Source organism: Bos taurus, chromosome 11 (genome assembly GCF_002263795.3).
Source record: "Bos taurus isolate L1 Dominette 01449 registration number 42190680 breed Hereford chromosome 11, ARS-UCD2.0, whole genome shotgun sequence".
NCBI classification, from domain to species: domain Eukaryota; kingdom Metazoa; phylum Chordata; class Mammalia; order Artiodactyla; family Bovidae; genus Bos; species Bos taurus.
Genome location: NC_037338.1, coordinates 100,949,764 through 100,975,033, shown reverse-complemented (window position 1 = coordinate 100,975,033; position 25,270 = coordinate 100,949,764). Strand labels below are relative to the sequence as shown.

Genomic DNA, 25,270 nt, shown 5'->3' with positions numbered 1-25,270 from the left:
TAGCCCTTGAGTGCTGGTTCAGCACCAACCATCACCTACACCCCCAAACAGTGCTGCAGGTGCTGCTTCCATTCTTTCTTTTTTTTTTTCCATTCTTTCTTAAGTGAGCTGATTTCCCTGGTATTTCTTTTGGAAAAAGCAGGAAACCGTCTAAGAACACATTTGAATCCTGCCAAGCGGGTGTATTTTGACAGGGAGGACAAATGGACACAATACAAAGATTTTCGCCTATATTTACTCACACAGAGAAATGAGCCAGGAGCTGTCCTAAGGGTTTAGTGATGAACAGATGGAAGGATATGTGGTTTTATCTAGGCGTCAGGAGTATTTCGCTTGTCCCTCTCTCCAGGTCCTACCCTCTCCCTCACCCTTGCCCTGCATGCTTTATAGCATTCACAACAGACTTAGTTTTAACCTCAGGGAATTGGAGGTGATAATTCTTCATGCAGGCGTCCCAGGTAGCTCTAGTGGTAAAGAACCCGCCTGCCAATGCAGGAGACATAAGAGACACGAGTTCAATCCCTGGGTCGGAAAGATGCTCTGGAGGAGGGCATGGCAACCCACTTCAGTATTCTTGCCTGGAGAATCCCATGGACAGAGGAGTCTGGTGGGCTGCAGTCTGTGGAGTCGCAAAGAGCTGGGCAAGACTAAAGTGACTTAGCACAGCACAGCCCAGCACAGGGATTCTAAACAGGATGAAATGAAATAACTTGCATCAGCACCACTCACTGAGACCAGTAAATTAAGTCTGTTTTCTCCTGAAGATCCATCAGACCAATAGCCTGGTAAATCTTCAAAAGGATAGCATTTCTTTCACCTAAGCGTGGCTACATTTGTCTAGAAAGCCAACCCTATAAGGTAGTCAGTGATATAGATTCTAATTGCTCACAGGTAATCGGTAAGCAGACAGCCAGACACTTGCCCTCCTCCTTGCCTGGAGAAGGGGCTCACTTCAGTCCAGTCACTCAGTCATGTCCGACTCTTTGCGACCCCATGGACTTCAGCACGCCAAGCCTCCCTGTCCATCACTAACTCCTGGAGTTTACTCAACCTCATGTCCACTGAGTCGATGATGCCATCCAACCATCTCATAAGACAGAGGACAGAGGAGAAGGGGCTAGAGTCAAGAAAAGTATGAGAAAGGGTGCGTCTGTTGAGTCTGCTCTCGACCAGAAGAGGGCGGTGGTGTCCTTTGAAGCAGTATAGCTCAGTCAGGCTGCCAGGCCTGGGAACGCTCCTAGACCAAGTTCTAGTCTTAGGTTATAGATGTATGCTGGATTATAGTCTTGACACTATCCAGTTTCAAGGAAGGATGGACATAACCATAACCCCTCCCGTTCTCACGGCACTATGCTTATGGAGCCTTTCACAATATTGGGATTGTGGATCTGTCTTAGTATAGTGGCAGATTCAGTGTCTGGTTCAGATAGGGGGTACCTGTGACCCCTGCATGGTGGAAGGGGCCAGGGAGCTCTCTGGGGTCTCTTTTATAAGGCACACAATCCCATTCAGGAAGGCTCCACCTTCATGACCTAATCACTTCCCAAAGGCCCCCACCTCCTACTACCATCACCTTGGGGTTAAGATTTCATTTAGTCCACCGCAGGTCCCTTTTTAAAGAGGAGGAAACTGAGGCCCCGAAAAGGACTGGAATTCACACAGCAGTTGGTGGCAGGACCATGTTCCTCCTGACTGCACCTGCTTCACCCTAGAGCTTGCACATCCTGAGCGTCTGGTGCTTTGCATTGAGCAAACGTTATGTTATGGGAATTCCCTGGCGGTCAAGTAGTTAGGACCCTGTGCTTCCACTGCCAGGGTCCCAGGTTTGATCCCTCGTCGGGGACCTAAGAGTCCATAAGCTGGTTGGCGCAGCCAAAACAAAAACAATAAAATATTGTGTTTTACATTCCTCCAAGTCAGCTCATCTTGGAGGTAGGCATTATGATCCTTGGTGGACGACTTTGCATCACATCCCCAAGAGGCTTGTTAGAAATACTGATTCTTGAGCCCAGATTTAAGCACTGGGGTTTTGTAAGAGGGGTCCAGAAGTCTGTGAGTAGGTGTCTGAACTTCCAAAGTGATATTAATTGCTGAACAGGTCTAACATTCACCATTTCCTCCCATATCCATCTACCGCCCCATCTGTGCAGCACCAGGGCCATCACCCCAAGCCAATGGCATCACCACCTCACTCAGTTCCCTAATTCTACCTTTACCATGCCTACACCCAATTTCTGTACAGCAGCCAGAGGTAGCTGGACTTATCCACAAAGCAGAAACAGACCCGCAGACCGGGAGAGCAGACTTGTGGTTGCCAGGCGAGCAGGGGAGGGATGGATTGAGAGTTGGGGATTAACAGACGCAAACTATTATATATGGATAAACGACAAGGTCCTACTATATAGCACAGGGAGCTATATTCAGTATCCTGTGATAAACCATAAAGTGAAAGTAACCCAGTCGTGTCCAACTCTTTGCGAGCCCATGGACTATACAGTCCATGGAATTCTCCAGGCCAGAATACTGGAGTGGGTAGCCATTCCCTTCTCCAGGGAATATTCCCAACCCAGGGATTGAGCCCAGGTCTCCCACATTGAAGGCACATTCTTTACCAGCTGAGCCACCAGGGAAGCCCGATGAACCATAATGGAAAAGAATATTTTTTAAAAAGAATGTATACAAAAGTAAAGAAAAGAAGAGAAAACTATTTTATGGCAATGTGACTAAATAATTAGTTAATTAAATTTTAAAAGAATGCATACATATACATATATGTATAAAATGGTACATGTTCATATATATATGAACTGAATGGGGCCTACCAGGTGGCACAGTGGTAAACAACCTGCCTGCCAACGCAGGAGACACAGGAGACACAGTTTCAATCCGTGGGTCAGGAAGATCCCCTGGAATAGGAAATGATAATCCACTCCAATTTTTCTTGCCTGAAAAATTCCACGGACAGAGGAGCCTGGTGGGCTACAGTCCATGGGGTTGCAAAGAGTTGGACACGACTCTGCAACTGAGCACATAAAACTGAATCACTTTGCTGTACAGCAGAAATTAACACAACATAATAAACCAACTATACTTCAATAAAACATGTAACTAAAAATGAAACAAACAAAATGAGCAAGACACATAAAGCAAAAAAAAAACAAAAAACAAAAAACAACCAGTTCTCCTGTATAGCACAGGGAACTATATATAATATCATGTAATAAACCTTACCAGGGCCTCACTGGTAGCTCAAATGGTAAAAGAATCTTCCCACAATGCAGGAGACCTGGGTTCAATCCCTGGGTTGGGAAGATCCCCTGGAGAAGGAAATGGCAACCCACTCCAGTATTCTTGCCTGGAGAATCCCATGGACAGAGGAGCCTGGTGGGCTACAGTCCATGGGGTCACAAAGAGTCCGACACAACTGAGCGACTAACCTTCACTTTTTTGAATAAACCATAATGGAAAAGGGTAAAAATAAATAATTAAGTCTTTTAGGATATTCAAAAATAAAATAAGAAATAAAAACAGATCAGACTAAATCACTTCCTTGCTTAGAACACTTCTGGCAGCTTCCCTTTCCCAAGAATAAAATGCAGATTCATCTTTGCCTGACTCTGCCCATCTGTGACTGAACCTGCTCCCTCTCCCAGTACATACGCGGCAGCCAGAGGTGTTAACACCAAGGACGTGTGTGTTTTGGCGCTGTCTGCGTGGAATGCTCTTCCTCCCAGGTCTTCATGTATCTCCTCCTCACTTAGATTTCAGCTCATATATCACCTCCTCAGAGAAGCCTTCCTGACCACCTTATCTAGACTAATCCTGTTTCTGTCACTGGATCCTGTTTTATTTCTTGGCATTGAATTTTCCCCTGGTTAGGGAACTAGATCCCACATGCCATGCAGAGCAGTCACAAGATGAAAAAATAGAAAAACAAACCCAGGGACTCTCAGAACAGCACTCAGCAAATATCTGTGGAATGAATGAATTTATTCCGCAAGCATTTCTGGAGCCTTTCTACCCCAGGCATCAGGGTGTTTGGTCAGGAGCTCAGGGATCAGAGGGTCGAGAGGAGGACAGAAAAGACCTCCTGACAGCAATGGTGTTCGAATGAGCCTTGAAGGCAAGGAACTGTTGATACTCAGGAGTTGGGTTGAGGGCCACAGAGAACTCTGAGTGAAAGTAACCAAAAAGAAAATTAGGAAAAGTGTGAAAACAGAGGCAGCAGGAACCCTCTAGCCCTGAGCTCTTTGGAAGCATGGAGTCCTAACCACTGGACCGCCAGGGAATTCCTCCCCCCACCCCCGGATCCCCAGAAGTTTTGCAATCAGAGATGTGCACAAAGATTTCCACCCAAGGACCTCATGTTTTGAGGACTGCCTCTCCCCAAAATATTAGAAACAGTTTTGATGCCTATGGCAGCTCTTAAGCATGTCCACGAATTTTAAGAATGGCAGTCTGTGCCTCCTTGTCTTACATCTGGCAGACTTGTGACTAAGGCAGTTGTCCATCATCTTGATAGCACATGTCAGAAGTGCCTCTACAGGACTCCAAAGACCAATCAGAACAGACCAGGTAGCCTGGTTCTTCCACAACACCCACCCTTGAAGCCCTGAGCCAACACGCACGAAGTTTGACTTCCCCAAGGCAGCCATGCCATGGGAAGCAGGCAGGATGGGTGCTAACAAGCCATTGTCCTTAATCTGTCCCACCCCGTCATGGCCATGCAGCCTAGCAGACCAGCCCCAAAGTGCGAAGGAAGCTGAGAGCTTAGAATATCTGTTCCTCCATTGCAGGAGCTCCAAGGATAATGGCTAATGGAAAGGGCAGAAGATGGGGTGATGGACAGCTTCCTTGGATGCCCCTGGGGGATGCCCAGAGAGGTGGGTGGTAGAAGAAGCCACAACCCTTTACTCCACCAAAGGCATCCTTGTGTTAACAATGGCTTCCATTTACTGAGCACTTACCACGTGCCAGATCCCAAGTCATGTATTTCACTTACATCCATTGTCCCACTTAGTCCTCGCAATCTCCTTAGAAGCGAAGTATCACCACATTTTTCATTTGAGGAAGTTGAGACACACAGACATTAATTCACTTGTCCAAGGTCACCCAGCTAGTGAATGGCCAAGTAGAGTTTCAAACACAGAGCAGTGACCTCTATCTAGAACTCTCTATACACAAAGGTCCTGAACCATGCAATAAAAAAAGACATGAAAGTCATATTGATTGGAAAAGAAATAAAACTGCCTTATTCACACACAACATAATCATGTACACAGAGGTCCTAAGGAATCTAACCTCCCAAAGCTACAAGAATGAATAAGTGAGTTTTCCAAGATTAAGGCTACAAGGTCAAGACAGCGCCAAAAGCACATACATCCGTGGTGCCAGCACCTCTGGCCGCAGCGTGTGTACTGGGAGAGGGAGCAGGTTTGGTCGCAGATGGGCACAGTCAGGCAAAGATGCATCTGGATTTTATTCTTGGGAACAGGGAAGCTGCCAGAAGTGTTCTAAGCAAGGAAGTAATTTAATCTGACCTGTTTTTATTTTTTATTTTATTTTTGAATATCCTAAAAGACTTAATTATTTATTTTTACCTTTTGACCAGCTGGTCTATACCGCATGCCTACAGGATACGCAGCAAGCCCTTCAGATTGAATCTGCAGACTGACTGGGAGGTGGTGTATTTGTGTGCCTTTGTTGGGAGGAGGGGGACGTGCACTCTTGGGAAAGGAGCCCGAGGCCCCTGTTGGAAAAGTGAACAAAGTAAGAGATTAAGCTTTGAGTATCAAGCCTCCCAGCGAGGAGTGAAAGTCACTCAGTCGTGTCCAACTCTTTGGGTTGGGACATGACCCTTTGGGACACGACTCTTTGGGTTGGGACATGACTCTTTGGGTTGGGACATGACTCTTTGGGTTGGGACATGACTCTTTGGGACTGTATAGCCCATGGAATTCTCCAGGCCAGAATACTGGAGTGGGTAGCCTTTCCCTTCTCCAAGGGATCTTCCCAACACAGGGATGGAACCCAAGTTTCCCACATCGCAGGCGGATTCTTTACCAGCTGAGCCACCAGAGAAGCCCCCACCTGTGTGCAGTCCTTCCGGCAGCCAATGCCTCCCTGCTCATCCTGTTATCTCCAGTATTATCTCCAGCAACACTATCGAACACAAGCACTTTAGTCTGCAATTACAGCCTGCTGCCACCAGGTGGGTTCTGGAGCAGGAGCTGTTGCCCTTCAGATCTGCCGGTTGGAATTTCATAAAATTACCTACAGAAAGCAATTTAGATTTTTGATCAAGGGCCGGCGCACTGACTTTTATGAAGTCTGACACTGCCATTGCAGTGAGAGGAGGGGAAGGCCAGGGGCCACCAGAGGCATCGGAAAACGTCTCGCGAGGAACCCAAGGGGAAGCAAAATTTGTAACGGGATGAAGAGGAGGAGTACGAAGAGTCATGTCCCTGACTGGCCCCAAAGACCTGCAAGCGAACAACTTGCAGGACCTTCAAGCAAGATCAGCCCCCCGAAGTACTGGGTCTTTGGGAATACCTGAAGCTCCAAATGGGAATGGCCTGTACGTACAAGTGTGAATTCCAGCATCTTCAGGGGTGTGTGTGTATGTGTGTACACAGCTAGAATGCACAGAGAGGCGGGCCTGATGGGTGCCAGCAGGTTGGAAGGGTGATAGCCTCACGGCTGTTACATGCCAGAGCACAGGCGTGAACTCACACTTCCCAGTTTGTGCACCTCCTCCTGGCCAGGAGGTCCTGGAGAGGAGAGCCAGGGCCTGGCTCTACACTGATGGCCTCCCTGCTCTTTGTTCTTCCTGAAGGAGGATCTGGAAATGGGCACCAGAGCATTTTGAAATTCTAGGCGTTGGGAGGGCACTTGAGGTCCATCTTGGTCCACCTGCACAGGCTGCATGGATTCCTTCAAGCTGTCCATGAAAATTAATAAAAAAAAAAAGCAGCAAAGATTCAGGGGCAGTAACAAAGCAAGACACTGATATTTTAGAGTCATCTGGAAACCAGGAGGAATCTGCCCAGCGCCTTGTGAGCTTTGACTGCTTTATACTGTGGCCTTCTCTTCCGGGAGCTGATGCCCCAGCTGCGACAAGGATGGTTATTTTAAAAACCAGTAGGTGAAACAACTCTTCCTGCCCGCTCTCCAACTCCTAGGTATTTTCCACATTTCCCTTTCATGCAGACAAAAGCGTCGACCCATTCAGATGCTAAGTGGTAAATGTCCCAAGTAATTTTTATTTTAGAATACAAGAGAGGTACAAATGTATTTACAGTTGTACATGTACAATCAAATAATATATATCACAGGTTCGTAAATATCATTTAAGATAAATATTTACAAAGTTAAAGTGACCATTTTCTGGAAGTAGAGCACAGGTTCTTGAAAACTCTATACATTTTATACTTTTCATCAATATTATAATTAATTTTACAAAACGCCCTAGGCGGGATTCTAGTAAATGACTGCAAGGTGGGGAAAGGCGACACTAGAGGGCGCCCACGGCCCGGAGCGTGGGGAAACCGGACAGAGCCCAGGGCGGAACCTCCTGGCATCCCGCACAGCTCGGAGATGCTTTCCGGGCAGAAAACCCAGTCTTGGCCTCCTGGTACCGAAGGGTGGCGAGGAGGGCCCGGCATCCCCTTTCCAAGCTTGACGTTAGAGCTGAAAGCGAGGCGGCGTTGGTCCAATTCTCTCATTTTACAGATGGGGATAGGGGAAGCGTAGGCCCAAAGAGAGGCAGGCCTCATCCCAAGGAGTGGATTTCTATTTTGCCTTGGTGCGTGCTTAAGTCGCTTCAGTCCTGTCCGACTCTCTGCAACCCTGTGGGCTGTAGCCCGCCAGGCTCCTCTGTCCATGGGATTCACCAGGCAAGAATACTGGAGCGGGTTGCCATGCCCTCCTCCAGGGGATCTTCCCCACCCAGGGATCGAACCTGGTCTCCTGCATGGCAGGCAGATTCTTTACCGCTGAGCCACCGCGGTTTCGCCTTCCTTCTCAGCCTGTTTGGCACATCTGTGCCTTGTGTGTCCCCAGGGAGCCCATGGCGGGGGGCGGGGGGGGGGAAGGTGGCCCGAAGGAGAGAAGCCCCCCAACCCCGTCCTGGCAGGGAAGGGCAGGTCTCTCCGGCCTCCTCTAGCTGCCCCGGAGCCCGCCAGCCCCCAGCTCTCAAGGAGGGGGCGACACTGCAGGATAGCAGTCCCTGAGGAGGGAGGAGGAGAGAGATGGCGCGTGCCAGCCCCGCTATGCCCACCCTGGGACCGGGAGTTCACTCTCCATTCCCAACACGCGGCTCTCTGTGAGGATGGTGGGGGTCTCCCTTTCCCCTCCCCCTCGCTGAGGACCCTCGGAGGCTTTCAGTCCCCTCTCCGGCCACTCACAAGGGGGCTATATCATCCCGATCAGCCGACTCAAGAGGCGTGCGACTCGGGGACCGTCTGAAGAAGAGGTGGCCGAGGTCGGGGAGGGGGTAGGGAAGGCCCGGGAGAGGAACTTCGCCCCTCAGGGTCCTCGTGTGCGAAACTGGGGCGAAGAGGGTAAGCCTCGGCGTCATTTCTGGGGCGCGCCTACTGAGCCGGGTCCGGCAGCCGCGTGCGGCCGAGAGGTCGCGTCAGGAGAGATGACAGCCGCGTGTTGCGCGGCGGCCTGGGGTATGGGGGCGCGGGCGCGGGGAGCGGGGGCGCGCACGCAGGCGCAGGCGCTCTCAGCACCAAGGCCGGCAGGTGTCTTGCGGCGACCTGGGGTCTGGGCAGCGGGGGCGCGCGGGGGTGAGCGGGGGCGCGCGCGGGGAGCGGGGCCGCGCACGCAGGCGCAGGTGCTCACAGCACCATGGCCGGCAGGTGGTGCGCGGCGGCGGCAGCGGCGAGCGCGGGCGCGTGCGCGTGCGGCGCTGGCAGCGCAGGCGAGTGGGCCTGCAGCGCGGCGCTGGGCGGCCGGTGGCGCGCGCTCTTCTGGTGGGCGCGCAGGCCCGCCAGCTGGGAGTAGGCGCTCTGGCACACCTGGCACTTGTAAGGGCGCTCGCCCGTGTGCAGGCGCACGTGGTTGCGCAGCGTTGACGACTGGCTGAAGCGGCGGTTGCAGAAGCGGCAAACGAAGGGCTTGTCCAGCGTATGGATACGCATGTGCGAGCGCAGGTTGCTGCGCGAGTTGAATCCGCGGTGGCAGATGACGCAGCGCATGCGGCCCGCCGTGCCCGTCGCCGAGTCCGCGGGGTGGAAGTCCTCTGGCCGCGCGGGCGGGGTCCGGGTGGGGGACGGGGAGGCGGGAAGGAGGAGAGAGAGAGAGCAGCCTCGTTGGCATCCCCGAGGCCGGCGGCTCGACACCATGCCCTCCCCCCGCCCCCGTACGCCTCCCCGAGGGTCCCCCTCCCGGGGCTCAGCCGCCTCGGATCATCGATCCGTCGGGGTGACCGCTCCGCAGACTGATTGGGGCCACCGCACAGGGGTTGGAAGGGGCAGCGAGCGCCCTGACCTGGCATCCGTTAGGAGTCGGACTCCAGACCCATGCTTCGAGATCTCGGGGACTTAGTGACTTAGCCTCTCGGGGAAACCTCAAGTTTCTCATCCAGTACAATGAGAACCTACGTGAAGGCAGGGCACCCAAAGCCAGGTGCTTTGTGACAAGCTGGAGGGATGAGGTGGGGAGGGAGGTGGGTTCGGGACACATGGATGCCCCGTGGCCCATTCATGTTGATGTAAGGCAAAAACCATCACAGTATTAAGTAATTATCCTCCGATTAAAATAAATAAGTACATTTTGAAAAATAATTTTTTAAAATGGGAACCTACTACGACCTCACGGGGATTACACACAGCTACACCTGAGTGCGTGTGTTCAGTTCTCAGTCGTGTCAGATTCTTTGTGACCCCATGGACTGTAACCCACCAGGCTCCTCTGTCTACGGTGTTTTCCAGGCAAGAATACTAGAGTGAGTTGTCATTTCCTCCTCCAGGGGATCTTCCTGAGATGATCACAAAAAAAGCTGACATCTTCAAAGGCTACTCTGTATAGAGCACTTTACCTGCCTAAGCCTGGACTTAGGAAGTACCAGGCTTACAGCAGCCGTCCATAAATGGTAGTAACTGTTATAACTACTCCTCTTCCCCCAAAGCCTCTCATTTATTTATCCCACATTTATTTACTGAGTGCCATCTATGTACCTGGTGGCCTTGATGGTAAAGAATCTGCCTGCAATGCAGAAGACCTGGGTTTGATCCCTGGGTTGGGAAGATCCCTTGGAGAAGGGAATGGCAACCCACTCCAGTATTCTTGCCTGGAAAATTCCATGGACAAAGGAGCCTGGTGGGCCACAGTCCATGGGGTTGCAAAGAGTTGGGTTTGACTGAGAAACTTGCACTTTTTCAACCATGTACCAGTGAACTGTACCTCACTTTTCTCATCCCCAAAATGAAAGCAATGATGACATTGTTATCATTGCTTATCATAGCAAAAAGTTGCTATGAGGATCAGAAAAAATGGTTTGTGAAACATTAGAGCAAGGGCTGGATAGACAGTAGTTCCTGAGCCTCAGATTCATCCTTTAAAAATAAAAATGACCAAATATCACAAAGGTTTTATGAGGACCCGAGTGGGATGATACCTGTAAAAGGTTTAGCCCAATACTTGGCAGGAAATAGGTTTTGAGCAAATGGTCTGTACCATGGTGATCAGTGCTGCGCCCCCCCGCCCCCAGCCCCCACCGCCCAACAAACACACACGCGAACACACTCTGCTCAGACTTCATTCAACAGAGGCACACTGAGCACCTACTCTGTGCCAGGTCCAGCACCATGGACAGAGCGGGGAGGGCACTTAGACATCATCTTGCCCAACAAGCATCCTTCTTTTAGAGGTAGGGAAACCGAGCACAGAGCCATTTCCCAAGATTGCACAGCAGAACTGGAATTCAATCCAGTGTCCTTACTGCCTGGCCCCTTGCTTCTCTGCCACACCCTGCTTCTCCCTCCACCCAATCTGCCCCCAGACAGTCTATTTTGTCCAGAATAAGAACTGTCTTCCATCCATGCCTGGACCATGGCAGCGGCTCCAGGGGCATCAGCCTCCTTAAACCAGGAAGTGTCATGTGCTTGACGCTGCTGAAGATGGAACCAAGGTCCCCAGAGGCCAGGAGTTTCCCTGCCAAATACACACACACACACACCCTTACTTTCTCACTCTCTGAGTTCTGTGGGTCCGTTGTCTTTGTGGACTCATGGGACTACCTACCATGCTTGTTCTTTTTCTGCTCCTCCTCCAGTCCGGGCACACCAGGGATCCCCAGGAAGGTGTTGTGTGAATTTCCATACCACACCAGCAGCTCCTGGTCTGGAGGGATCATCTATAGGGAAGGAGGCAAGAGGAAGTCAGGGAGGCAGCAGTCCCCTGTCCCCCCACCAGGGGAGAATGTCCCCTCACAGCCAGGAGGAGCTGTCCTAGCTCCCACCATGGACATGTGGATACAGTTGCAGCCCCAAGAGAGCCACACTGGGGTCCCTTTCTACCAGGCTATCTCCAACAAGCTTCACAGACACGGGAGGCCCTGGGATGCTCCGCCCCTCTGCTTCACTCTGCCCAGGCTTCTCACCATCTCATCCTGGCTCTGCTGCTGGGACCAGAGCTGTCTCCTGGCCGCTCTCCCATACTGACAACAATGGGATGGAAACCATGCTTCAAGCAGAAATAACTGAAGAAGGAAAGCTAGAAAACTTGTCATTTCTCTCCGAGGGGAATCAGAGCCAACCAGCCCTCAGGTCTGCAGGGCTAAGCCAGACATCCCCAAGGAGAATGGGCTGTGGGGCGCCCTGTGGTTCTCAGTTATACCCTGCCTGACGGTGTTCTGGAAACATCTCTCAACCAGCGCACCCAGGAGGCAGCACCACGTCACATATACTTCTCTCCCCGTCACAGGCCTCTGTATGACTCCCTGCAAATGGCTAAAAGAGAAGCATTCAGATCAATGAATGCTTCCGCCTCCAGACATACCAGGGCACCCAGCCTTAAATGGGATCTGTCTCGCCATGTCATAGGCCTGTGGCACAGCTCCCCAGGTGGCTCAGAGGTAAAGAATCTGCCTGCAGTGCAGGAGACGAGGGTTCCATCCCTGGGTCGGGAAGATCCCCTAAAGAAAGAAATGGCAACCCACTCCAGTATTCTTGCCTGGAGAATTCCATGGACAGAGGGGCCTAGTGGTCTATAGCCTATGGTTTGCAGAAGTGTCGGATATGACTTGGGAACTAAGCAACGATAGGTCTATGGCAGAGAACTCCACAGTGACGGGGCTCTGCTGCTGCCAGGGGAGGACCTGCTACAGGGGCCTGCCGTCGGGAGAGCTCTGCAGTGACAATCCAGGGAGGCTGCGGAAGGCTCTTGCCTGAGGTGGCACTGACCCCTTCCTCTGGGACATCCCAGGGGCCCCCACCCCTCTGGTGGCAGCCAGTTACTCAAGGTGAAGAACCCTCTGGTCCTAGCCAGCTAGAGCAAAGGCGAGAGGGCAAGGCCCATCACCTCCTGAGGCCTGGACCCCAGAGGAGTGACTTTGGCACCCACTGGGTGGATCCCACTGGGGGTCACTCTCTGATCGGCCCAGAGCAAGGTAGACACCTCCAGGCAACAGCTGGTTGTTTCCTAGTGGGCCCTTTTTGGTTTTTTGGCTGTATCACGTGGCATGTGGGATCTTGGTTCCTGGATCAGGAATTGAACCCGTGCCCCCTGCAGTGCGAGCTCAAAGTCTTAACCACTGGGCCGCCAGGGAAGTCCCCAGGTGAGTCCTCTTTTAGTTGAAGTGAATACAAAAAAATCACACAAGACTCCATGTAGGCTGTCTGAAATCACCCTAGAATGGACCCTTCTCCTTGGCTTCCAGGGTCACAGAGAAAGCCCCCACCCCTTCCCTTTGGTTCTGGCCTGCAGACCCCTGCCAATCACAGAACCGTTCTGCTTGCCACACCTGCGTTCCTCTGGTCTGAGCCAGGAAGAACCTCCGACCATCAGAGCCAGCTCTGCCCTACCCTGCAGGGGAGGGAAGCAGGGAGAGGAGAGAGTGGAAGAAGCAAAGTTCCAGGGGGCCTAGGCGATGTCCATCCTCCAATGACTTGGCCTGAAGTCCCCATGTCCCTTTCTAACAGACCCCACAGCCCTTGGGGTGTCATGGCAAGCCACATGGTCACTGAGTGACAAGGAGCCTGGCAGAGGGTACCACGCCTGCTCAGATTGATGGGGTTTAAATATGGAAAGATCAAAGGCAGTCTCAGAAGCCAAGGGAAATTAGGCCATGCCTAAAAGCAGATAGATGAGAATCTGGCACTGCAGCAAGAGTCCTCGTGGCCTCTGATCATTCACAGGCACGGCCACTGTCAAGGAGGCCAGCAGGTCAGAGCTGGAGGCCCTGCTGGAAAAGCTGAGAGAGGTTCAGTGAACCCCTTAGAAAAGAGGGTGATGGAGCTAAAGTATTCAGGATAAATTCACTGTGAAGGAAGCTGCTGAGAGATGGTGCCGGTGGGCCTTCAGTCCCTGGGTCCCTGGGTGACCTTAGGCGAGCATTCGGCCTTCCTAAGCTGGTCTCCTCAAATGAGGGTGGTGGGGAGCATGATCTCTGAGGTCTCCCCAATTCTAAGACTCTGTCAGTCACCTCTGACACTGTCCCAGCCACTGGCTTCAATATTCACACGACACCAGATCTTTGTACATCATGGTTCTTCTAAAGTGACCAGCTGTCTGGTCCAGCTGTCCAGCTGTCTGTACATGCCCCTTCTTTCAGGAGGTGGTATTGCCAAGGGTTCCAGCTCAGGTGCTGGGGCCACAGAGGTCAGGGTCCACTTGGGCTCCCCGCCTGCTGAGCGTGCCCCCTTGGGCAAGTGGCCTTTTATACCCAGTCCTCACTTTCCTCAACTGTAAAACAGTGACCACACCTCTGCTGGACATCCACCTCTGGGGTATTGGGTCCCCCGGTTGTCCCCACGGAGCCTGCAGTGTGGCGAGGGGGGGCCCAGGATGCCCGTGGCTCTGCCTTCAGTGACCATCAGAAGCACAGGCTGGGGAATTCCTCAGCGGTCCAGTGGTTAGGACTTGGTGCTTTCACTGCCGAGGGCCAGGTTCAATCTTTGGCTGGAGAATTAAGATCCCGCATGCCACGAGGCAGAACAACAAAAAAAGCACAGGCTGGCCCGCGTGCCCCCAGGACACCAATACCACGCTGGTGCCACCGTGTCCTGGCCCCATCTGCCCTGAGCGGGAGGGGAAAGCCCAGAGGTGGGGTGAGAGGGGTCAGCAAGCCCCCACGATGTCTCTGAAAACTGCATCGCCATCTCCAGACTTGCAGTCCGGGAGTCAAATACCTAAGTCAACACCAGCCTTTTCATTTGAATTGACAGTGACAACCATTATGAAACATAAGACAAATATAACAGTGATAGCAATCATGGTGGTGAATGAAGAGCCAAGAGCATCTGGAAATGCATGAATTCTGAAGATTATTATTCAACATGGTGGTTGGGGACAATATTTTTAAAATAAGAGCTTTAATATTGACTGTTTTGAGTCATTTATTTATGTACACGTTTTTCAAATGGACTAAAATTAATTTTACTCCTGGATTTTAAAAATTAGAACAGTGACACAGACACAAAGGAGCATAATGGGAAAAGTAATTCTCCCAACCAAGGTGCCCAGCCACGTTTTCTGGTTTTCTGCGAATCTTTCCTCAGACGGGTTTGTCATTTTGAGACTTTTTTTTTTTAATGTTGATAAAAATTGACTTACATCTTCTACATGCTGCATCTGATGTTTTAAGAATTAATGAGCACATATTACTTTTATACAAAAATAATATATATTTTTTAATTAATTAATTTGGCTGTGCCAGGTCTTAGTTGCAACAAGAGGGACTTTTTTATTTTTATTTTTTTCAGTTGCAGCATGGGGGATCTAGTTCCCTAACCAGGGATCGAACCTGGGCACCCTGCGTTGGGAGCGTGGAGTCTTAGCCATTGGACCACCAGGGAAGTCCCAAAAAAGAACAGTTTTTAAAGAAAATCTATTAAAAAGAACCTGCTAGAATTGACAATGACACACATCCCCTGACAGCAAGAAGTTTCCAGTGTGGGGGAGAATGGATACATGTGTATGTATGGCTGAGTCCATTTGCTGTTCGCCTGAAACTATCACAACACTGTTAATTGGCTGTACCCCGGTACAAAATTAAACATGTTTAAAAAATAAACTAATCGGAACTGATGACATGAGCGTATTTGAGGTTATCCCGGTCAAGACAAAAAAAAAAAACAAGCATCCAGTTCTCAAGGCAGCACTGGGGAAGGCAGCCTCACCTCTTGGAGGCACTGAAGGTTCTCTCTACCCATCAGAGCTCCGGGAAACTAGCAGCAGCTCCTGGCCTGGACCTCTGGCCTCTGCCTGCTCCCAATGGCCCCAGGGATGGAGACCAGGAGAGCCCAAGAACCGGCAGCCTGTTCCCTGAAAGCCTAGTACCACTGGCCGGAGGCTCCTGGATGCTGATCGCCTGAGAGCAAAGAATAGCCACGGTCCTCTGCAGGGCCCCCCAGTGCCCTCAGAAGCCCTATTTCTCCTTTTTTTGAAGAGATGCCCACTGCACAGCATGTAGGATCTTAGTCTCCCAACCAGGAATCGAACCCACACCCTGCCCCCCACAGTGGAAGTGTGATGTCTTAACCCTTGGACAGCCTGGGAAGACCCTAGCCCCATTTCTTTCCAGTCAACACTCTGGCCTGGCCCAGCCGGGGCTCTCCACTAGGGCTCAGAGAATGAGAATCAACTGCTTGTTCACTTTTCTGGAGAGCGGAGACTAACTCGGGACACACAATAAACAAAGCAATTCCCAAAGAGACGAATGCCGCACCATAAAGTTCGCATCATCAAGACTCTGGGTGAATTTCAGAGCCTGACTCTTTAATTGACAAATTACATGATCTCCCAACGTGTGCTTCTTCACCTTCCCTATCAGCCCAGAACTTTTGTCCTGACCCATTTCTGAATTTTTATTATCAGTTGAAAATGTGTGGGGGTTTGGGTTTGTTTTCCTAATATAAATTCATGTCACAACATGGAACATGCTCCCAGGAGGCTCTAATGCCCCCTGTCCCGGCCCCCGGCAGTACAGAAACCCTAGTCCAGAAGGACCTCGGTGTCATCTGGACGAATATCAATTTCCATTGTACCACAGATGTCCTGACATAGCAATTAATAGAGTTCCAGCAAATAGATATTGGCCAGGGAGGTCCCATGGCGCAGTGACCAAGGGCTCCGCTCGGGGATCAGACAAATTCAAACCACAGCTCAACAGTCTCCCAAGATCCCCCTGAACCTCAGTTTCATCGTCATTAAAATGGGGATAAGGAAAGCCCCAGGCTGAGGGGATGAAAGTTGCGAAAATCCTTAGCGTGGTGTTGGCACATGGTAACTGGTCCATGGATGGTAGCATCATTAATGATGCTTAATATTAATAATCAAAGTCCCTTAACTGCACCCACCAGTGAGCAAGGTTGAAAGGAAAGTAGAGCCTGTCCTCACAGAAAAAGAAGGATGGAGAGACGGAGCTGTTGGGCTCCAGGGGGAGAAGAAGTTCAATAGCTTGGAAAGAGAATAAAAGTCGCAAACAAGCGAAGAGCCCACATTTCAGGGCTATTTGGCATTTGTCCTATGCCAAAACATAGGGCGAGGAAAGCCTGAGAAGTTTCTTCCCAGTTCCCAAATCCAAAATTTGCATAAATTATTCCTAAATACTTTATTTGTATTGAATTTGGGGGTCAAATTTCTTGCTTCGCAGGGCAGCCAGTTTTATTTACCGGTTTTGTTTTCCTGGGAGAAACAGGTCTGTGTGTCCACTTTCAAGCCAGCTCCCATCACCCAGAGAAAGACTTATGCATTAACATGTAGTGCCCATGTGCCATGTGCTGGGCAATTTCTAGAAATGTCATTTTAGGCACCTGAGGTTACAGTAAATTCTTCCGTGGTAGAGGACAGCAAAGGGAGGAGGGTCCTAGCATAACATGCCGGCAAATCCAGCCAGATACCAAATCCACCTGGACCGGCTGGCCCCAGAAACCCATCACCCTCGTCTCCATTTGGACAGCCTTCCTTTTGAATTTATAGAAAATTTTAGAGCCACATTAGTATATTCTGTTATTTTCTGAAGATGCTTCTTTCCATTGTTTCTCTTTTATTCGCAAGAAACGGGTTACTGTTATGAAATAAACATAGCAGTTCTGGGTGACAGGAAGATTAAGAAAACAGGTCATGGCACAGAGTCTTCTTGGCCCCCTCACACAAACACAGGACAGACAGCCCCCACACTGCAGAGGCGTCGGGGGGAGTGGCCTGGGGCAGCAGGAATTTCTTCCAGCCGAGCCCTGCTGCATGGCAGTCAGTCACACACACCCAGACGCACAGCTGGTCCGGTAAGTGGCATCTGACATTTTGGCGCATCACTTTAAGAAAACTGCCACCACCAAAAAAAAAAAAAAATATGTGTCCAACATCACTTGTTTAAAGTAAAATGGGTGATATTTTGTGTTTTCTTATCCCTCACTCCAGCACTCTGCTTGCCAATTCTGTAGAAGCATGGATAGCCAAATTGCTGATATCCACTAATCTAGATCATATCCAGGAGGATATATTTGCCTAATCTTCTTTCTTCAATGTTTAAAATGTATTTTATTCTGTTTTGTCTTTTGGTCGCTCCAAGTGGCGGCTTTTGGGATCTTAGTTCCCCGACCAGGGACTGAACCCAGGCCCTTGGCAGTGACAGGGCTGAGGCCTAAGTACTGGACCACTAAGAAATTCCCTTCTTTTCTTCAATTTTAATTCCCCGTCAAATGTAGATGACTTTTAAAAATCTGATAATCTTAGATTCCTCTGTGGAGACACATCTTAGCCACGTTGTCCTCTGACTCTGAATTTCCGTACAAATGTCTGTTAATATTTCCTGACTCTGCTCAGCGCTCAGCCAGTGACCTGAACAGTGAGAGGAGACGCCTGTCTCCATAACTGATGCTGTCGGGAGTCCTTTGCTAAAATCACGTTGGCATCCTTACCCTGTTTCCCGTGGGTGTGAGTGTGTGTGTATATGAGTGTGCGCGTCTCTCCGTGGGAGGGATGGAATGAATGTGTGTCCCCCATCTCATCTGTTTCAGTGTAGCCAAGAAGCAGTGCACAAATGTTAAGGATGCATGTGAGGTCGAGCAGGTGAAAGGGGGTGCTCTCTGCCAGAAGTGGGGTTCAGCCACACATGAAACCAATCCTAGGGTTGGCCTTTCTCCTGTAAGAAGCACCTCCACCCTCAGCCTGGGTTCGGATCAGTCCTGTCTTCACTCTACCCCGTCTCATGCAAACTTCAGTCTAAGAACTGCTTACCTTCCTTTTTTTTGCACAGCAGGGCGTGTAGGATCTCAGTACTGAGACAGGGATCAAACCTGGGCCTGGCTTTGAAAGCGCCGAGCCCTAACCCCTGGACTTCCAGGGCATTCCCAACCTCTCTTTACCCTTCCTGGTCCTCCTCAGGTCCAGCCCTCGGAACACACTTCCTGGCCACACCAGGGCCCAAGCAAAGGCCATTCTGTTGACACCCCTGGGAAATTCCCTGGGGTTTGGTTATTAAGCGACAATTATCCAGTGCCCGCTCAGAGCCTTAGAAAGACGTGAGGCTCTGAGTTGCAGGAAGAAAATGGACTAAAGGAAGGGCGAGTCATTCAGAACACCCCCAAACTCAGCCAAGCCCAGCCCCACCCCAAGAGGCACAGTGCCTCTTTCCACAAGCATGGGATCCAGAGGATTGTGGGCGCACAATCCCCCCCCCGACCCCCCACCCCCCCACACACCACTTGCTGCCAACCTGCCATGGGGAGGCGAGGCTGCTAGCCCCCATCCTGGGCCAGACACTGAGCAAATTTCCTGCCAAGGGACAAGGTCTTAAGGGTCCCAACAGCCAGGCTGCCTCAGCTACCACCCCTCGTGCCATTATCCTCTCCCCAAAAAGCATGAGCCTGTCTGCCTCTGCCTCTGCCCAAGCATTTCACACCTCCTTTCCATCCCCCTTGAACCTCCTGCCCTGGGCCTGGCCAGCTCCTCACCCCACCCCCACCCCCATCATGGGAAGCGATATATATCTGCCTGCTATCTCTCACTTTCCGTCTTGTCTGAGAAGCTTCACTCGCTCAGATATCAATGCTAACATCCCCGTACCCCCACCCCACTCCAATGCACGTAAAAGCTCCCGAGTCTGCCAGTCTTATCAAGTGAGACCCAGTAAACTGTAGATGATCACAGAAGCCTTCCTCGCAGATTAAATGCATGAGGATTAAATGCGATCACGCTCGTACCACATCTAGGAAAAGCCTGACGCCTCAAGTGATGAGGATGTGATAGCTGAGGCTAGAGTCGCGATCCACACCATCCACACGTCACTGGTGGCCCATGCATGTGGGACGATGGGCAATGCACAGCCGAAACACTGCTGACGCGGTACCCTCTCTCCCCACCAGATGCTTTCCCCGGACTGGACTGCTTTCTGATGACTCTGCATCTCTGTGGCTTCTCAATCCCGGGACGCCCTCAGCCGGTATCCCGGGACCTCGCTGTTGAGGCACCCATGACGTTCACAATGGCATACAGTCAAAGGTTCTGTTCTTTCTGATCTGCAGCAGGAAGCTTGCCCTGGAGGTCATGCTCCCAGAGACCATGATGCTCGGGCTTCAGTCCTCCAGCCTGGGCAGGGCCAGCTAGGCCAGCGTTTTCCCCAACACTCCCCTCTTGCTTCCACCTCAGTCCCTGGACACAACTGCCCTGCACCCCAGCCTGGCTGCTCCCCGACTGCCCCCTACACAATGATACACACACTCACCTCAATGGCTTTGTAGAAGATGCTGGTGCCAATCTGGACCACCTCCAGGTTCTGCTCCTGCTCGTTACGCGCGCATTTGATGTAGGTCATCCAGCTTCGGTGGTCCTCCTGGCTGGCATCGATGAAGTAGCGCACCGTGCCGTCCTCATTGAACACCTGGGCGCAGGTAAATCGGGGCCCGGGTGAGGCAGGGCTATGTGGTGTGTGCTGCCTGGGGCCAGGGCTAGGCCCCACACCAGGCCCATCCACACATTGTCTCTTTCCAGCCTCCCAACACTCCCAGGAAGTGGACACAGCTATTATAATCCCGGTTTTCCAGCGGAGGAAAGGAGGGCTCAGAGCAGTGTGGCGACTTGCCTGAGGCCAGCTGGCTAGAAGTGGCCAACAGGGAGTCAGTCTCCAGGACTCCACAGGCTCCTGCTGCCACAGCCTCCCCATCCCTGGACGAAAAGGGATCTCCAGGAGATCACTGACCAAAACGGCATCCCCTCTAGCCAGCTCTCTGGGGAAGTAGTGGAGAGCGCTGGCCAGGACCTCAGAGGGGGACACAGAGGAGCCTATAAAGGGAAGCCTGGCCCACTTAGGGACCTTGGCCTGGCCTCTCTATGTGGGAGTCACCAAAAGTACTTCTAGATCTACTGGAGCCCAACTTACTAACCCAGCAACCAGTGGAGAAAGGAACTGCTGGCTCAGGCCTCCAGAGGTGTGGGAGGAGGTGAGGTTAGGAGAGGCCGCGGGGCATCCCGTGGCCTCTTTCCCCCGCTCCTGTGACCATGTGTAACATTTGTCCCACTCGGCTCCTTGAGCATCTGCTAGGAGGGGGTTATGGTGGAGCCTTGGGGAAGGGAGGGGAAATGACACTAGGGAGTGGGTGCATCAGCTGACCTCCTCCAAGTGAGAGCCCCAGGAGGCGGAAGTGCTCTCGGAGTGGCTTTATCCTGAGGCGGGTTGGGCGGGGGGAGCGCTTTGCTGGCATCTGGCACTGTTGTAGGGAGGAGAGACAGAAGACCTTGGATGGAAGGTCACTTTCCTTCTCTAAAATGGGAATAATAATACATTGGGCTGCTGAGACAATCTGGTGGAATGCAGGCCCGGCACTCAGAAAGCTGACTCCATGCTCAGAAAGCGGACTCTGTGCCAGTTCAATGGCATTCATGTTCACTGTCATTGTTCCACCTGGTTTGAGAAGCTGACTCCCAGGGAGCACCCTCTCCCTTCATCCTTCCTTCCAGCCATGATCACCCCAAGGCCAAGGCTGGCTCTGAGGGGCTCTCTTTTGCTGCTGCTGGAATGAGGGGAAAAATGCAGGTGGCTGGGAGATGGCTCCCAGGAATGGAGGTGGCTCCCAGGAATGGCTTCCCAGGTCTCCAGTGGGACTCTAGGCAAGGCACATGACTTCTCTGGGTCCTGGCGCCGCCCCACCCCACCCCCGGAAGTGCTCCCCAAGGCTCGCAGGAGGAGAGAGGCTTCGCCTTGTGATTTGGGGAGGAACCTCCAGACATCGGGCAGGTGTAGAAATCGACCTCAGGGACCAGTCATGGCCCAGCCCAAAGCGCCTACAGCTTCCAGCAAGGGAAGAACCAGCGGTGGGTCAGGCAGGCCGCCAGGGCCCCACCCACATCCCACACTCCACAGTCCACGCTGCTCTTCCCCCCACCCCCACGACCCGGAGACCCTGCCTACCTCCCACATGAGGTTGTTGTTCTTGCAGATGTCCACGTGCTCCGGAGCGATGACACGGCCAGTGAAGGGGCCCATCTCGGTGCCGGCCTTGATCCACGTCTTGGAGAAAATGCCAAGGCCCTCGCCGGGGATGGAGCTCTGCGCGATGATCACCTCGGCCGGCAGCACCAGGCTGGACAGCTTCTGAACCTCTGTGGCCGCCAGGCAGGGGGACTGAGTCAGAGTGGGAGGCAGGGAGGCCCGGCTCTTCCCCCCCCCCCCCCCCCCCCCGGGGGTGGAGGCTCAGCAACCCGTGGAGCCTCCGAAAGCAAGAGGTGCCTTTGGGATTCATTTCTAGGAGGGTTTTCTTGTGTTTGTTTTCGTTTGGGGTCTCTCCACGAATTCTCAGAACATCCACAACCGCTCTTTCCCTCCACTTCGGCCAAGTTTAAGAACTGCTGGGCCGATGGCAGTTTAGGCCTTAACCAATGAGTAAACTGAGGCCCTCTCCCACGAGGAGGTGACGGTCCAGCCAAGATTCTTTCGCCGGGCTCGGATTCTGGGCGGTTCTCCCATGGCTCCGCGCGCGCTGCGCTTTCCCGCACCGAGCGCAGGGCACTGTCGGAGGACCCGGAGCTCGGCCAGGGGCTCTGACTCCGCTCGGGGTGCGGGGAACCTCGCGGCCGCGGCGCGCCGACCGCGCTGGGAAAGCAAGTCGGGCTCTGAGGCGGAGGCGGCTCAAAAGAAAGGCGGACGACTGCCGCGGGCCGTGTTTCACGCTTTCTGGGTGACCCTGGGTGCGCCCGGGTTCCTCGCTGCCCGGCGAGATCCGGGGGTGCCAGGAAGGGCAGTGCCCGGACCTAGGCCAGCCGCGAAGTCGCTTCTCAGGGTGGATAAGAGCCGGGGCGGCCCGCAACCCCCCGGGGGGGTCCTCCTGCCTTGGCCGGGCAGCCGGGGTGGGAGCGGCGAGGCGCACAGGGGCGGCCTTCATGTCTTACAAGGTTCCCCTCTAAGCTACCTGGGAAAATACCCGGCGAGCGGGCCGGCTGAAAGAGGGGGTTAAACGGTGTCCATTGCGGCGCGGCCGGCAATTTGTCACGCTGTTAAAGTGATCGCATTCATTCGGCTCCATTCGAAAGAAATTGCTAATTCTAAATTCATTAGCCCTGGAAGAATGCTGTAGCAGTAAATTGTAGCTCAATGCGGAGGGGACTTGTTTAAAAGGGGCCGAGGAATTCCCCTTACAAAAAGGGGGGATTAGACGGTTGACATAGCGTGAATGGAAGTGGAATTAGTCTGCACGGTAAATTAAGAGAGGAACAGAAATCGTAAAGGGGGAAAAGGGGGCGACGCGCAGAGATGCCAGCGCCGGGGGGAAGATATTGTTTGCGGGTTGATGAATGAGGAGTAAGAACTTGAGACATCTTAAAGAAAAGAAACTTTTCTCCCTCTCTCATTCTCTCCCTCGCTCTCTCTCCGCCGCTTTCTCTCCTGTCCGCCCTCCTTCGCCCCCTCCCCAGCCCCCGCTGCCTTTTAAAGTTCTTGGTTTAAGTGGGAACTCTCGCGGGTCAAGCCCAAGTTAACTAAATGAATTTAAAACCCCTTCTTTTTGAGTCAACTGCTATTACACGCCTAGTAAGGCTTTAAATGCCGGGAACCCGCCGGCTCAAAGGGGATGAGGGGCGGCTGGGGAAGCGCGGGGGCGGCGGGCCCGACAGCCGGAGCGCCCAGATCTCGGACTTCGAGCCGAGCGCGGTGGAGGCGTCCCCCCGCCCGGGCTTGGCTGCTTGCGCCCCGGCTCGGCTTACGGGAAACTGAGTCACGGGCCGCGTGTGGAACGCCCGGATGGGCGCGAATGGCTGCCACCGTCCTCTGGTCCCCGCCGTGGCCCGCGCGTGTGGGCCCGGGAACCAGAGGGCTGCGGGGAGGGAGGGATGCGATCGGCCCCGACGGCGCGACTCACCGCCCGAGAAGGACTGCGCCAGGACCTCGGCGGTGAAGGCGGTCTTGGGGCTGGCGTGGTGGCTCTTGTCTTCGAAGAGCTGTTCGCCCAGAACGTTGCGCCAGCGGCCGTACAGGAAGCTGTGCAGGATGTCGGAGGTGATGACCTCGGCCAGCGCCAGCCCCGGAGCCTTCAGCCCGGTCTTGAGCACCAGGGCCTCCGCCGGGAGCACGGAGCCCATCATGGGCGGCCCGGGGCTCGCCGGCGCCGAGGACGGAGGGACGGACGGACGGACGGACGGCCCGGCCGAGGCGGGGGATGTGTTGGATGAGCTGGGGCGGGGGGCGGGGAGCCCAGGAGCGGGAGAAGAGGGTTGTGATGGGGAAGGAAGAGGGGCAGGAGGGAGCGGGAGGCGAGGGGGTGGTTGGGAGGGAAGTGAACGAGGGAGAGCGAGGCAGAAGGCAGAGGGAAACGAGAAATGTGCAGCGATGGCAGAGGCGGCGAGAAGGGCTGGAGAGCCAGGGGTGGAGGCGGAGGCGGGTGCGGGAAGGCGGGGGCGGGCGGTGCGGGGTGGGTAGGAGGCGGGTGGCTGCAGAGAAACGGGCGGCGAGGGGCTCTCCGCCGCGCGCTCGCCTCTCACACACCCGGCCCGGACGGTCTTCCCCTTGGCAAAAAATCTCAGCGCCTTTATAGGAGCCGCAGTGACCCTCCTAATTGGTTATTAATGACCCCCTGACGTCGGAGGACAGACTTGTTGTACCCGGCCCAGGCGCGAGGAGCCTTTGCCGCCAGAGCTCAAGGGGCGGGGGCGCTCGGCCGCTCGGATCGGTACCCACCCACCCCTCGCGTTCCTCCCGGCCCTCCCTGGCCCTTCCACCCCCCCCCCCATCCCCCCCGCTTCTTTCTCCTCCTCTCCCCGTGGGAAGCGCCGGGCCAAGCATGAGGCTCGGCCCGCGGCGAAGAGAGGAGGTGAACGGAGCAGGGCAGGGGGCGCAGCGAGGCTCGCTCGGACTCCAGGGACCAAGACTAGGCAAGAGGAGACGCCTGCCCTCGGGCCCCGCGCTCACCCACGATCCCAGGCCGGATCTGCGCTCGGCAACCCGGCCGGGCCAGGCCGCCACTCACCTCCCCTGCGCTCCCTGGCCCCGCCTGGCCCGCCGGGTGCCGCGCTGTCCACGCCCCAGCGGTAGTTGCCCCGGAGCCAGCCGGCCCGGCGCAGGCCGGTGCTGAACTCCTGCGCAGACGGCGCTGCGGAGACCGGCGCTTCGCTTCAAACGGGCCTCTGCAACCGCCCGGCTGGCTGCCGGTAGCCGGTGGCGAAACTCCTCTCTGGGCGGAGAGGGCTGCGGGGCGGAGCTGCGGCCGCCGTCGGGGCTGGGGCTGTCCCGAGACGGCTTCGCGGGAGACATCTCCCGGTCCTAGGGGGGCTAGATCAGGGTTGGGAAGGGCACACCAACAGACCGAAATTCGCGGGTCGCGTGGCAAAGGCTTTTTCCTGACGGATGTAGAGAGATCAAAAGAGGTCCCTGGAGCATCGCCAATGGGAACGGCGGTGCCCTGGAGCGAACGCCCTCCGCATATCTGCCGGGAGCTCCCCGGGGCCGGGCCGCGCTGCGCCCTTGGCTTGAGGCTCGAGCCCCTTGATTCCTTCAGTTCAGCTGCGACCTAGGGAAGCCCACCAGTGTCCTGCACCCCTTCCTGCCTCCTACCTTTTTCTCTTCTGGCCTCCCACTTCACTCCCTCCCTCCCTCCCTACTTGCTTCCCCACCCCA

At 53.7% G+C, this 25,270-nt stretch overlaps 1 protein-coding gene across 3 annotated transcripts; it reads right to left on the bottom strand.

The window, feature by feature from the left end:
* Positions 1 to 7,235: 7,235 nt before the first annotated feature.
* Positions 7,236 to 25,266, bottom strand: PRDM12 (PR/SET domain 12). Of its 3 annotated transcripts, none has more exons than XM_059891544.1 (6): positions 24,624 to 25,266; positions 23,520 to 23,638; positions 21,578 to 21,768; positions 19,895 to 20,050; positions 11,251 to 11,362; positions 7,236 to 9,247 (listed from the first exon to the last, which is right to left on the bottom strand). In XM_059891544.1, the coding sequence occupies exons 1-6, from the start codon at positions 24,905 to 24,907 to the stop codon at positions 8,844 to 8,846; spliced, it is 1,266 nt and encodes a 421-aa protein (XP_059747527.1). In that variant the 5' UTR covers positions 24,908 to 25,266; the 3' UTR covers positions 7,236 to 8,843. The 3 variants fall into 3 exon arrangements, with proteins under 3 accessions (XP_059747527.1, NP_001193224.1, XP_059747528.1); XM_059891545.1 differs by lacking the exon at positions 7,236 to 9,247 and adding an exon at positions 10,744 to 11,160; NM_001206295.1 differs by lacking the exon at positions 24,624 to 25,266 and having other exon boundaries at positions 8,844 to 9,247; positions 23,520 to 23,742.
* Between the last annotated feature and the right edge of the window lie 4 nt (positions 25,267 to 25,270).